Source organism: Amblyomma maculatum, chromosome 2 (assembly GCF_055883805.1).
Source record: "Amblyomma maculatum isolate TAMU_Amacu chromosome 2, ASM5588380v1, whole genome shotgun sequence".
Taxonomy (NCBI): Eukaryota; Metazoa; Arthropoda; class Arachnida; order Ixodida; family Ixodidae; genus Amblyomma; species Amblyomma maculatum.
This window is the reverse complement of record NC_139345.1, coordinates 160,424,405-160,439,739: the sequence shown is the minus strand read 5'-3', so window position 1 is coordinate 160,439,739 and position 15,335 is coordinate 160,424,405. Positions and strand designations below refer to the sequence as shown.

General features: G+C 42.6%; 1 protein-coding gene across 4 annotated transcripts in view; it reads right to left on the bottom strand.

Moving 5' to 3' along the window:
• Positions 1–758: 758 nt before the first annotated feature.
• Uggt (UDP-glucose-glycoprotein glucosyltransferase) overlaps positions 759–15,335 on the bottom strand; it is a 192,322-nt gene continuing 177,745 nt past the window's right edge. For all 4 annotated transcript variants that reach the window (XM_084595468.1, XM_084595470.1, XM_084595471.1 and 1 more), the window contains 9 exons: positions 14,855–14,939; positions 14,027–14,136; positions 10,903–10,975; positions 9,790–9,893; positions 8,716–8,772; positions 7,251–7,365; positions 4,328–4,444; positions 1,915–2,086; positions 759–984 (listed from right to left, as the gene is read on the bottom strand). In XM_084595468.1, the coding sequence (XP_084451594.1) occupies positions 953–984; positions 1,915–2,086; positions 4,328–4,444; positions 7,251–7,365; positions 8,716–8,772; positions 9,790–9,893; positions 10,903–10,975; positions 14,027–14,136; positions 14,855–14,939 (865 nt within the window). In that variant the 3' untranslated portion in view covers positions 759–952. The remainder of the gene's footprint in view (positions 985–1,914; positions 2,087–4,327; positions 4,445–7,250; positions 7,366–8,715; positions 8,773–9,789; positions 9,894–10,902; positions 10,976–14,026; positions 14,137–14,854; positions 14,940–15,335) is intronic.

The following is a 15,335-nucleotide window of genomic DNA, read 5'->3' as shown; positions in this document are numbered from 1 at the left end:
TGACTGTAATCCAAAAATAAACTTCATCACAAATTACGTCTTTTTGTACCACGTCCCCCCTTAAAACATTCAGTACCAAGAAATAGACAGTCTGATACTAAACATGTATAGAAAAGTTACCTTTTACTACTGATGACAACAGTGCCATGGCCTTCAAAATCAAGGCAGGGTTTGCGTAACCTGAAATTAACCCAGCTGAATTGCCGGTCTTAACTGCCAGGTATGAGCATTATGAATGCCAGCACGCAAATATAGACTTCGTCAAAGCACTGAACTCCTTACCTTCCACCCTGTGAAAATTCACTGCAGCAGTATGCAGAGCATTGTTACAGTAGTTCCTGGTTTTTTACAGCTATGCTGTTGCTCATTCAAACATTGTGCCAATTATTGAAAAGTACTTCTCAACATCTTGAGAACAATCTTGAAATGTTTCCAGTAATGCTGAACACTGTTTATTTCGACGAGTTGCACAGCAGGGTACTTGAGTCACCTAGTCAGAATCTTTAAATATTTGTCCGGCCACAAGAATTTGTGCACTGTCCAACTAAGTTCACGTTAAGTAAGCGGATAAACTCTGTGAAAAAGTAACATAGGTAAGGCACACAAATCTAAGAGCAGCAAACTTGCTTTTTTGCGTATACTCAAGACAGCATTTCCAATATTCATTTTATATTAACAGAATAAACTTGCTTCAAGGAGAGAAAAAAGACGATAAGAACAAACTTTGTATACACTAAAAAAAAACACAGTGTGCCATGTTGTGGTCATTGTCATATGAGATGGTTTATTGTTGAAAGCCATGCTCTCTCTCCACTCGTGCAAACACGCATTGCAGACCCACACAAGCATGTACAAAGGAGTGTATATGACAACAGGCAAATAAGAGAAGAAAAAAAAAAAAAAGAATTGGCGTGAGCAATCAACCACTGTACAAAACAATGATGAGTGACAATCATAACTCAACATGGGCGTCTCGCGTTTTGCCTGCAAGAGAACGAAAAATGTGCAAAGGTTAGTATGCGGACGAAGTCTTCCTAATCCACACTAAGCAAAAAAATAATCAGCAAAGAGAGCACAATGTTCTTGTTTGCTGACTAACAGAAGATAAATGAGTTAAAATACTATGAACTAGTAAAAAAGAAAAGGCCATGAAAATTTCCAATTGAATTTCTTCTGGATAGAGCTACAGTAACAGCCATACCTTGGTAAACAAGCATCATCTGGGTTTCAGCCGGTTTCAAGATCAACTCTACTACATACACTTCTTCCACAAAATGGCCGACAATACGATGATCAGTAACATTGATAACTAACTCTAGATAGCACTGTTAGCTTGCTGCCTTCAGAAGTATGTCAATTATAGGGCCCGGCAATGCTGTTCAACAAAATTGCAGGAGGCCTCGGATCCGCTTCACAAATATCCTTCAGCAAAAATTCTTCTAGCCATATTGTAGAAGCTGAGTTATCTGCAATCCAAAATTGAATTTCAGTGCCTTCGTGCCTCTATCCTTCCAGCACTCCTCCGCTGAACCCGCCCACTCAGCACCACTGCTACGCTGCCGACATGCGCAGCAATTTTGCAGATGGCGGAGCTTCCTGACATGTCAGAGCAATGCCACCGACAGGCCGTGGATGGCAATCGCGTGGCATCTGAAAGATTTTGACCAGAAGCCATTTCTTAACCAGCATACGCAGACAATGTCACACATCGGACGAGGGCGTGAGTTTGCAAAATTTACCAGGGTTCCTCAGATGTTCACGACGATACAATGTAATGACTGAATAAGTTTATATACCATACTCACAAGGTGTTGCAGGACACTTTAAGTCAGTAACCGATATTTTGTGACTTTTTGAACGAGACTGTGGCAACGTACGAATGAAAAAAAAAAAAAAACGACATCCATTACTCACCATCATCCAGCTTCACGTCTTTTTCACTGTCGTCTTTAACTGTGTCTAGCCTGAGAGCACCACTTTCGTAGCGCTCCATAAAGTGCTTCAGCTCTTCATCGTAATCCTTCCACTCGCTGATAATGCGAGCTGCGCTCACTAGCTTGGGCTCCTTGGTCTTGGGGTTGTTGCACTGCAAGGAAAAAACGACAACCCTGAGGGGTCTGGCACACCACAATAAGTAAAGTAAAATCGATGACAGGGAAGCCTCAGCCGAACTCTAGAATGCTGCCGCTTATGCCCCTACTTAATGCATTCTACAGGAGGTTACAGAGCAAGTTGAGTCCGACAACAGGAAGAATATTATCAATGTTTACAGGGCTTAATTATGTGAAATGTGCTACTGCTGTGAAGGAACAAGCCACAAGTGGAAAGTGACCTTCAAGAGGAGTACTTCCAACTATTACTGCTGCTCTGAAAGAGATTCATTGGTGCTACAGCAGCCTCTGATGTGATGAAAGGTCTGCTCAAGAAAGTACTGAAAAGAAAAAAAAACTACAGCCTTTAGCATCGGTAGTTGCCAGAAATTGTAGCACTACCAAACCAAAAACACAACACTTAACTAGGGATGTTACTGTGAGGTGTTGCTCGAGCTTAACATTGAGGGCAACATTTAGGACATAATTAATTAAAATTTTATAACAGCCTCATACCCTTTGCTAAAAGTTGATCAACACAGCGACTAAAGAGTTCATATGACAGCTAATATTTAGACACACTGCATTTCACTCCACATATGGAAAACAATAAATTCTCGAAATTTGAACTAATTCATGCTTGCTGGTCTGGTAACCGATGGTCACTGATGTCCCAACCGAATATCAACACCACCATGTCTGCTATTCAGTGTTTGCTGCATTGAGGCAGCTTGCATGCTTACTATGGACTGTGGCTGCTGAGAAAGTTCTTCCCTTAGCAAAAAGAACTTATTTGCACATGTCATTTTTTTTCTTTCTCACAAGCGTTCAGCATAATATAAGAACTTAGTGATTCTCTGAGAACCGGGCTTGTTCCAGGCTTCCATCTACAGAGGTCGTCAAGGAGGCCGAAGTTGACGAGCTCATGATGATCACTTAAGCATACAATTAAAATCATATTTATTCGTACGTTTGCAAAACTATGGTGTCTGACCATGGCCACCATGCGAAAGCATGTTCTGGCGCCACTCCAGTCGCAGAACTCGACACGATTCGAATGCTTCCATCACTGTTCGCACCATTCGACAGCCGCTGCCGTCTCTGTCTCGCCTCTTCTGCAGCCGCGAGCGCGACTGAAACTGGCTACCATGGCTACACTTGCTTTTTCTGGTACTTTTTCAGCAAATGGCTCGTGTATACACTTAGTGAGTACTTCGTTGTAAACACAAACCACTTAGTAAATTATTTAGTGTGTGAGCCTAAAACTCCCGCAGGAATGCGCCAATTACAAGATTACATATTACAAGGCTGCATCCCAGCGCATTTGCTTACGCAACTTTTGAGTACTAACATGTGCCACGCCCCAGGCACTAAAACTTGGGGAGCAGGATCACAGACCTTTATATTATTCAAAGAAGTGTAAAACTGCAACACATCCAAGGACCGTCATCGCCCCTTGCTCCAAGACAACTACTCGACAAATGCTCTGTGCTTGTGACAGCAGAAACTAAGCTATCTGGAATGCACGTGTGAGCAGAAAAACACAGTTCTTGAGCCGGGCAACTTTGTGAGGGAGAAACTGACGACTACTTTAACATCCGAATATTGCTTTCAGAAGACTAGCAAAAGCTCAAAGCCACACTTTGCTTCTCTTGAAGATTACTATCTCGCTAAACTTATTTTCCGCATTGTTCGTTCAGAGCGACGCAGTTTTCAAGCGCATAAATAGGCTCTGAAAGCTTTAATACAAGGCTTAAGACATGTTTTTCTCAAAGCTTGCTATGATGCCAATAAAAACAAAAATGTTCATGACTATGGATGAGCCCACTGTTGAAACAGACACAAGCATCTGCTCACAAGAGTATTGAATGGCACTAGTAAGTACACCTGTTGTACCAGTGAACAGTGCTCTAATGCTCAGTAGGAGTTCTGTTTTGCAATATTCCCGACAATGCTCAGTTCTAAAATCAGAATTTGCAGCAATCAAAGGCTGCGAATGAAATAAGAAAAATTCTTGCACACAACTGTCAATTTTAAGAGGCTATAAATTGATTCCAATTTAAGTGCAGACCAGCAATTATACCATTCGTCACTGGCTATTATAAGACTCCTAGTTTAATAGGATCAATGAATGACATCAAGTTAGACAAGAGCCAGAAACCGAAAAGGAAAATGAATTATTCTCAGAGCTCCCCTAGAGAGGTTAAAAAGAAGCAAAGGCATGTCTGGTAGCTCACAAGGTCGATGGTCTTGGCCTGTACTTTGGACTCGTCGTCACACCAGGTTTCACACCAGAGCCACTCTTGAGGCAAAGACTTGATGGCCACCTGGTGAATCATGTTGTTCGGCAAGTCCTGCAAGCAATAACCAGAATGGCACCTTTTTTGCGTGGATTTCATGCCAGGAAAAAAAAAGTGAAAAGAGGTAAAGTACACGCATAAATAACAACCATATGCCTTATCCAGGGTTACTGTACAAAAAAAGCAATTCATTTTACTACTGTTTCAGCAACTAAATTCTCATGCTCATCCCCCATGCACCCCTCTGTTCAAAGACAGTGTGCTCATTAGTATAAGTCAGAGCAAACACACCCGTTACAGGCATCAGCCAATAAAATTTTTCCACATTTTGATTCAAAAGATGAAGCAGGCCATAGAAAAATGTGTACTGATAAAAGACCCAAACAATTATGCTCTGGAGGCAGAGAACAGCAAAACTTTACAAGGAATTAGAAGTGAAAGCAGAACCAGTACTCCTTTCCTTGGCACTTTGCCTACTGTTTCAGTCAAACGCCAGTTGAGGCCTGCCTGACAAAAGTATGAGAGATGGCTCTTCATTAGCTAAATCTCAACATGCACAACATCACAAGTGGAGAATGAGCCCAATAAACCAAATCGTCATCACAGTACCATCAGTTCATATCTTAAAGGAAGTTGTTCCTTTCTTTTCCACAAATAAACATGCTCATTAAGAGAACCGTAACACCTTTTATAGTAGGTAGCATCCGCACAAAAAAGTAAAGTTTTGTTTCGTTGCTTGTTTGCTGTGTTAAAGTGAATGGTGTGCCAAGCAGTTCACAGATGCATTGTAGTTAGCCCATACAGTGGGCTTACAATATTGCAAAAACATATCCAATGTTGGGTGGGAAAATTGTTTTGTTCATTGTCGCTATGGGTTCATAAACTGACTTCTTCATGAGGTGTTGAATATAATGAGTTTCACTGCAGTTATTCCCCCCTATGCTCAATGCAGACACCTGTCTCATGGTAAAGAAAAGCTCTGAAATGAATGAATGATTTTCTTGAATGCCAATGAGCGGTCGACAGCAAACATGTTGTCATGAAACCATGTGCCATGACTGGGCTGGCTGCATTGTGGTTTGTGGTTTGTAGAATTTTAACATCCCAAAGCGACCCAAGCTATGAGGACGTCGTAGTGGAGGACTCCAGAAATTTCAACCACTTAGGGTTCTTTAACGTGCACTGACATCGCACAACACGGGCGCACCCTGCTTTTTGTCTCCATTGAGAAGCGGCCGCCAAGGCCGGAATTCGATCCCGCATCCTTGGGAACAGCGGTCGAGCACCGTAACCACTGCGCCACCCCGGCGGGGTGGGTTGGCTGCATTAAACAGTACCACTACGACCTTTTATTACGTTAGAAGCGCAGTGAAAATGCCAGCATTTATGTGTTCAATGGCTCTACCCATCCACTGACCTATCCAATTTCAATTCTCCAGGAGGCCTCCACCCACCTCCATTTACCAGAAGCCCAAACAGCACTGGAATGAAGTGATGACAAAATCAGAGGCGCAATAGAAAGGCGTACAACGCAAAAGCGAAAATTTAAGGACATTGAAACCGGCTAGGCCTTTGTGTATATTCAGTCAGTTCAATAATCAAACAAATATGATATTCACTCCGTCCGCATATTTAGCCGTATTCCAAACATCGGAAGTATTCGTCTCAAGCGAATAACATCTGTGGAACACTTTCTTTGCATGGATTTGGTTTAATGTACTTCCTCTGGGATGGCATTGCAGTGCATGCACAACCGGATCCCCCACTTGGAAAGAAAATAGCGCACTTCAAAACACAGACACAGGAAGGGAACGGCAACACAGCGCTGTGTTGTCGTTCCCTTCCTGTGTCTGTGTTCTGAAGTGCGCTATTTTCTTTCCAAGATGATTTACCAACTAGCCCGTTCTTCCACCCTTGCGGATTCCCCACACTGAGGAGAACACCTAGCACGTGTTCATGGTATCACTGCCTAAAGGAAGTTGTGCAACGCTGCAACAACAGAATTTAATATAAGCAGTCTGAAGGTGCCGCAAATATGCCCTACCGACACATCATTTGTATGAGTAGCCAACTCTAAATTTCCGATGGCCATTTTTGCATAAGGCTGAGACATTTACGATGAGTGTGACAAAGCGTTAAATTCACTCTCTATTTATTTTTGTTTTGTCAGTTGCTTTGTGCCTTAGTAAAATACGTGGTTTTAAAAATTTATTCCATTGATCAGCATTTATGTGCACCAGAATTTGCTCAAACTAGGCTGCCATTACTTGCACAGGCCTAAAACCAACACTACCTTTAACATAGGTTTGTTGCATCACACCACATCATCACTTATCAATAGTGTTTTCGTTGTTTGGACATCTTTCCGTGCTTTTTCACTTTGTCAACCCTACATCGGTGGAACGTCTGTTCCAAGACACAATGCACGGTCTGCGTCATCCTTGTGTAGAAAGCTTGAGCAGTGTGCACTATGCAATAAGGCCTGAAACTGTACAGCCACACATTGATTCTGGGCAAAGTGCCCATGGCCGCACTACTATCAAGTATGTATCACTCGACTTACACGCACGTGTTGCCTCTAAAAGCTGGAAGCTACCACGGAGTGTCCATTTCCATGCAGCAAAGTGTGCTGCTCAAGCATTTTACACAAAGGTGATGTAGTTTGTGCATCGTTCTTTCTTTTGTCACGCTTTAAGTGTTGTCATTTCTTGAAAGCAATTGACGACTGGAACCGAATTGCAATTTTGCCTTAAACAGAATGTAAAACAGGTTAATTTCAGAGTATGTTACATTTTCACAAAGCATTGCAAGGTCAGTGCAAAATGTTGAACTGCACAAAACAATCAAGATGTGTATGCACCTGGTCCAGGTTGGACAAGCTGTTGGGGTCCTGGCTGAGGCCCTGGTACTGGCCACGCAGCCGGTCGCCAGCAGCTATCCTCCGGAACTTCTTCAGGTCCACCACGTAGAGGGCACTGCCACACAAAAACAACACAATGAAAACTGTGAACTTTTTCTTTTCCAAATGCACACACTCAGCATGCCAACTACAGTACAGTCGAGTCCACTTATAACAATATTCAAGTGCCATGAAAATTCCATTGTTATAACCAATAATTGTTATAAACTGTTTGAGCGAAAAAAACCATAGCAACTGCAAAGAGGGGTCACGGACGGCAAGTGACATGCGAGCTCTGCCGAGGTATAGTTTTGGTGGCCCCAAAAGGGGCTTTGTAAAAAATATGAGAAGGTTGCTACGGCCGCCTCTCAGCTTGAGAAATCCCGAAGTAATGGTGGGGTGAAAAGAGAGAGACAAAACTTTTATTTAAAAGCCACCACTTGGCTGGCAGTACACATTGTTAATTAGCAGGGCAAACTCGGCCCAGTGATAGGCAAGTTCTGGGCACAGGCGCCAAGAAATCACTCGTAGAGGGCCTCCTCCATTTCCTTATAGGCACCTTGTCGAATGCCCACTGTCAAGCGAGGACTTTTCTTTGTCGAACTTCTCAGCAGAGCGGATGATCGTCGACACCATCGGTGCAACAGTGCATACTTCTTAAGCAAGTCACACATTTTCTTACCCTCTTTGTAGTTCTTCACGATACTGCACTTTGTCTCCAAATCGATAGCCGTGCACTTTCCTTTCACCGGCAACGTCGTCCGATAATCAGCGGGCGGATCAGCCATCTTCCGTTTCAGAGGTGATTCAAACGAGACGAAAAAACCACGTGGCCAGGAACGACCTCGATGCAATCAACTTGCACAAACAACCAAATCCGTTGGCAGAAACAGCAGAACTGCCTTAAGAATGATGGACGAGTGGGCAGATCAGCACTGCCAGCATAGCTGTCGGCGCGTTTGCGAAGTCCATTTGTGTTTCGGATGGTGGCGCGGCGTAGAGCTATGGGCGTAGCCCATTTGTGTTCGAAGGGGTGGAAGGGCGGCGGGAGAAAGGCGCGCGAGGCTGGCAATGCGGAGAAGGCCAGAAAGCAAGTTCTATTGTATGAGCGCGCGGCGGGGAGGATGCAGCAGCTGGAATTTCTTTCTTTCTTTTTTCTTTTCAAGGATTTCGCATTCCATTACCTTTTAGCATGAGCACTCAAGATATAACCGATAATGCGGCATGGGGGCATTGTAGTAGGCATGTTATTTTACCATAGAAAGCATACTAAAGTGGTCTGTGCAGCAGCTTTTCATTGTTGTAACTGATATATTGTTAAAACCGGTATCGTTATAAGTGGACTCGAGTGTACTACCATAATAACGATCTCAATCTTTAACAAAATTAAGTACCTTGTGCACTTTAAAAGCAGAGTGGGACTCACCTAATGTGGTACTTGCGGCCTCCCAGGTGGCTGGCCCAATATCCGGATTTCCAAAACCTTGGGTAGAATTTGGCAAAAAAAGATAAAAAAAAACACAGTTATGAATAACATGATTACGGTCGTGTGATGCAAATGTCCGAGCTTTAACTGTAATGTGACAGCAAAAGAATTTTCACACAGACGTGACCTGTCTTTTGTTTCACGAAGTGACACAGTCATTGTTGCATCCAGAACTGCCTAGGACTGCAGTGTTACTTGGCAGCGATTTGAGTGACAACTCAAATCAACTCAGCCAATTCACTTATCATGAAAGACAGTCAATGCAGTAAAAGGGACAAGGGACAGACCACGTCAGCAGACCACGTCAGATGGCACAACCCCTGTCTAGGTGGCATGAAAGCAGGCAGGAGACGGACAACAGAGGGGGTGAGGACACAGTAGAGACAAAGACAAATGCAAACAGTGCTGTAGGCAGTCCGCAGTAAAAGAGGAGGTGAAGGTGAACATGCAAGAAAGTGGCAAAGAACTCCCACTGAACAATTTTTACTCGTATGAATTATGCGCATCTTTCATGGGAATATTGGAGTGCACGTGGAAATTATTGACCTTCTATTAAAGGGCTGCGGCATAGCAGACCTCGATGGTTTTGCCTTTATAACAGCACATGGGAAGCACTAACATTCTGTTACAGAGGTGCGGCAACTTTATATATATCTGCGAGCAGTGCAGAAAAGCTTTAGAAAATAGAGTGCACAAGCAAGAGTTATTCCTCTTATGAAGGTAAAAAAAATATACAGTAAAGCTTCATTCATCGAAGCCGTAAGGAACTAAAGGAAAAAAAAATCCCAAATTGCCGGAAGAAAAAACTATCAAATAGGTTCCCAATGACTACCAAAGACCTTTTGTTGCCTAGTAATGGGGCGCAGTTTCTTCTACCCCTTTGGGGCAGCCGCAGCTCTCCCTTCCTGCCACATATGCATGCTTAAGCTACCAACAAGGAAATAATAACAGCCGGCTTAACATCTAGGTCAGCCAGTACAATTACATAGAACGACGCTGACAAGGTGTACCAACCTGTAGCCATCCATGTCCTTGCGGCTGTCACAGAAGGGTGTGTAACCGTATGGAGCACCACCCAAATCCAAGTCTCGCAGTTCTTTCATGTCGGCTCTCACCACCTGAAACCGGTGAACAACAAAGCCAGCCAGGTCGGTGCTTGTTACAGCTGCAGTGCAAATCCAGACTACACAGAATGTTCACAGGTATTCTGGCAGTAGCCAAAGCAGTTCAAGAGAACTGAATGTGGAGAGCACTTGTGTGAGAATGTTTGTGGAATGTTTGTGCAATGACGGATCTTCAAAACCTATTACCTGCATACACACTGGTACATATTAGCACTGTCATTTATGCTAGACAGCTTTGAAAAAGTTAGTATAGAACAAATATTACTTTAACAAATACAGTAGTCCTTTTACTGAACACTTCTCATTATTTCCTACATACAGTGATGTTATACTAGCATTTTTGGCTGCTGACATTAGCCAAAAATTGCTGTACCAGCATGAGATTCTTGTTGGCTGTATCCACTGAATGCTCATCAACACTTTTTTTTTTATTTTTTCTCCACCAAAAACCCACAGAAACAATACTACCATAAGCAGTGATGAAGCACTAATCTTCTGCTTAACTTGTGGAAAATTGGTGCCTTTCAAAGAATGCACTTGTCACCTTAATTTAGAAAAACATATTCACGATGGTCTGCAATCTTAATCCTGTAATTAGTGTCCGAAAATATTGTGCCCGGCTGCTCAAAGCTCACAAGCCACTGATTTTTTTTTGCTAACTGCTACTAGTAAAAACATTTTAAATTTCAAACTTTACATATGTACTTACAAGAGACTGATAGACGGAAAGCAAAGAGAGAAGAAAGAAACGTGCTGACCACTGTGAGCAGCGGACTGGCCCTAGGAATTATAAAGTTGACAGTTTTTTTTCTTTTTTTCCCAGGAAGGCATGCGACAGTCTAAATGGAAGGTTAGAATGAGGCAGCTGCACACTTAAGCTGTGTGGCCCCACGGTAACCCAACTGTTTTTCAGCTGCACTGTATGTGGCTACCATGCCAGTGCCCCAATATGCAGCTTCATCATGCATGCTTGCTTCACATGGTTTTCCAGATGACAGCTCACCTGGTCAGCGTCGACAAAGATTATTTTCTTCACATCCAAGGGGAACAGTACATCTAGGAACAGTATTTTATACCTGAAATGGGGGAACAGAAAAACATGTATGCACAAATAAAACTAAAAGACAGCATGCGTGATCACGAACACTAACAGATTTGACCAATCCCATCACAAAGAACACAACCATATGGACATAACCGATGGCCTTGCCTGGCATTTTTGCCATCTGCAACCCCATTCTTGAATGTGCATTAAGCAAGACAGTCCAATGTTTGCACTCTCCAATACAGCAAACAAGAAATCATGACTCACCTTATTAAAAGCTTTTGCCAAATCAACATGAATTAGAGCCACCTGATTGACCTCATCTGACACTGTCTCTATCACGGAACATGTGATATGGATATATTTTTGGATACGTCCTTTTATCCCACAGACTTGGTGTGGCCCTTAGTAAATGTGATATCACAAGCTGCATACAAGAAGAAAGAACCTCCACAAATAACTTATAATCCACGTTGCATTAAGCCTGCATCATCTCTCTATGTTGCAACGATTAATTTGCTTCTTCCTCATATAACCTACTGCGTGCAGCACTCGCAGAGGGCACCAAATGCACTTGATAAGTGCACACGATAAAAAGTGTAAGGCAACATGAATTGACTACCACTATGAGCTGGCACAGATTTTAGCATGACTTCTCCACGCTCACTGTTCAGAAACAAAGTGTAAAACAGGGTCGAATTTTTCATTTGGTCGGTTGCCATGACATAACTGACCAAGTCTGAATGCGCGTAGCTTTCGTAAGTGCATCAGGAAATAAAACACAAATAATCATTTCTGAACACTATGATACAACATGCAAAACTAGCATTTTATATCACAGCAGATATACACCGTCCCAATAGTTCCGTGCTGCACTACCAAAGCTGTGATGAGTGCAGAGGCAATGTTCTGACACTGCCAAATGTAGTGCCAGTACAAAATAGCCATACAAGCCAAAGGGCAAATTCATGAAGTGCTATTTATAATCCACCTTTAATGCATGTTCATGTTACGAACAATGTTTCTAGAATTTAGCCTTCACAATCTGTGTAATACAAAGAAAAAAAAAGTTTTACTTAAGCCAAGGTCAATGAAGAGAGCTATGGAACGTAAAATGGTAGGTGTAGCGTTAAGAGATAGGAAGCATGCAGAGTGGGTCAGAGAAATTACAGAGTTAATGACATTCTAGTGGAAATCAAGAAGAAGAAATAGACATGGGCAGGGCATTTAGGTGAAGAGAGGATAACTGATGGTCACTTAGGGTAACAAATTGGACTCCAAGGGAGATGGAAGGCGTAACAGGGGGCGGCAGAAAGTAAGGTGGGTGAATGAGGTTAAGAAGTTCGCAGGGGTCAAGTGGATGCAGCTAGCACAGGACCGTGTTAGTTGGAGTAATACGGCAGAGGCCTTCGCCATGCAGTGGGTATAGTCAGGCTGATGATGATGAAATTGCAGTGCGCTTTGAAGGACATCTCACTTCATGGTGAACTCTTCACTCTTACTGGATGTCTTAAAATGTTAATTAATCATTAAAGATGCATCAGGCTTTCATTTGGCCTCGTCTCACCTACTACAACATCAGTGAACGTAAAATTTAGTTTTTTTTTTTTTTATTCCAGGTGGTGATTCTGCCTCTCCAAGGCCTGAGAAGAAACTCTGTTCATTGATAGAAACTGTTTCAGCGTAAGAAAACCACGAGGCACCACTAGGCTGAAGATGCTGCCGCAGCCTCGTTTAAAAACACTCCAATAAATGTGATGATGTGGCAAACGGCACAACATCACGTGAAATGCTATTTCAAAATTCCAAACATTCATTAATGATTTGGTATGTAGATGGTGGCCATTTATATATTTTTTTAAACCATATCTGTGTACGCCACGAGCAGATGACGTGCACAAGATGCGGCGCAGGGGATCACGCTTTACCCCCTCTCGTAATGGGCCGAAGAGATCCCTTAACGTCCACAGTGCTGGAAGTTTTAGCTATGGGATGGAGTACAGTCACCAGTTTTGCCCAACACAAGCAAGGTTTGTCAACATTCGTCTTTTGAAATCCGAACACTAACTTCTAAAAGGTGCATGTGGTAAGAAAAAGGCAATGATAAAAGCAAGTAATGGCATGAAATATCAAAGAGGCCAGAGTCTCGCACTTTAATTTTCATGTCGTGCACCTGCATGACTGCAACAATGAAAATGCATCGATAGTGGAAATGCCATTTGTGCCTGTACTTGGAGCAATGGAGGCGCCATTTAAAGATGCGTCAGAATGTTGCTTAAACTAAAGCTGTCAAAACGACAGGCTGGAGGCCAAAAAAAAAACCTCATTTGATACTCTGCACAGGGTGCCATCTCCCCTGTTGCCAAAAACATTACACTGCCATTTTTAAAACTAAGTGACAACTTGATTAGCCTCGAAGAAATGAAAAGAAAAGAATGAAAGAAGAAACGGCCTAAGAATAGCCATCACAAGCAGCAAGGTGTAAATAAAGCTCAAAGTTAGTAAAAGCTTTGTGAACAGAACACTGCACAGCGAATGCAAAGGTTATTTTGGTAGCGTCGGTGACAAAGGTGATGGATGACAGAATCAACTGGCACTATCTCCATGCACTTTGAGGACAACCTTGTTTTATTTTCATTTTTTATTTTTTGATAAAAAAGTCCCCCCCCCCCCCCCCTCTTTCTTGCAGCGTACCTCTACAAGCAAAGTGGGCATCACTTTAAGGTTGTCCTGTGAGTGATATGAGAAGCAAGTCACTGTGATAATCACTCGGCTAAATAATGCCTGCACTTCACCCACATTTTTATGAAGCGTACAGTCCCTGCTCGCACCAAACCTGCAGCTTCAAAAGCAGCAGCTGTGTCTGATGCAAAGGCTAGACAAAACATAATACACAGAAACATGTCTGCTCGTCTCTTTTCTGTACTTGTGCATACCACTCGGCCGACCAAAAAAAAAAAAAAAGAGAGAGAGAAGTGGGCATCAACTAATCGAGAAGCATAATTGAGTGCAGGAATTCGCAGTGTCACAATCGGCACCGCTTGAGGACAGATCTGCCGGCTCACAAAGCAAGCTCGCTCACCCCCAAATGATTCGCTGCTTCTCTGTTTGCTGGTTGAGCCACCGGGGCCACTTGTACTGCACCAGCTCAAACTGGAAGCCGTACTCCTTAGCCATATATGGGAGCACATCCTGAAACAAAAACAGTTTATAATAATCAGGCACGGTTCAGTAAGGTGCCCAGGGGATCTAACACATGCTTCAGAGTCAATGGATAAAATTTCACTCACATATTAAATTTGTGCCCTACTCAGTGCCAATAATGACTAGCACACACAAAAAAAGAATTGTAGTCTACTGCTGGACAAGCAATAAAATAAATGGTGCATTCAATAAACTTTCAAGCACCTTGCTAGTCCCCCTCTTTTAGTGCCTCGCAGTTTGCATATATATAATGCAGCGCAAAAATAAAATTAATATGGGTGTCAGGATATGTGCATTTCTGGAGCACAGCTACCAAGCACGCATAAAAAAAGCAACTGCTTCAAAAAGAGCTACCATGCTGAGACTGTAGCTACAACAGTATGTCCCCTCTTTTACTGCAGCAATAATGCACAGCTCTGTTTTGCTGCATACAGAGAGACTCTGAATTCGAGAGTTGAATGAACACGTGTTTGGTCAGGCAGCGTATGGTTGAACTTGCCAGACCATCTGCTGACAGCACTGTTACACAGGCGTTGTTATATAATTACTATCAAAACTGAGGTAGGTAGAAATAAAGAGCAGTATAACTTATCACAATCTCCCTCACTGCCAAGTCAACAACTACTAGTTAAAGCAGAAAGAAACAAAACTTGCAAACATTAGCCTGCACTTACATGACGCACAAAAAAAGAGCAGATGTACTCACCTTGAACGTGGGGGACAGATAATTCTTTAGAAACCAAAATTTGACCGGCGTTTTTGTGTTCTTTAAAACGCTCAGCATCATAATCCTGCCGAAGAAAGAAATTATCATGTTATGTTGACTACGTGCATGACATGAATGAAGCTTCAATTCACTAACACTGCACAGCTTTCTACACAAGAGTACAAAATAAAGTCCAGGCAACAGAAACGACAAACCTCTGTTCATGCTATGTGAAATGGTACAAAGGTAGGAAAAGCTCTTGCTGCAGTAACTCAATGAGGAGGGAAATAACAATGCAACAGCAGCCTGCATGCAACTAAGAAGTTGACGTGCTAGTAGTAACATGCCTCAGGTATAGGTGCATAATAGGCGCATAATTGAGCAAGCACCTGCACCATTAACAAAGAGGGAGTAGATGGAAGAGACTTTCTGACACATAAACACCAGAACTCTTAAAATAAGGAACCTTACTTGCATAATT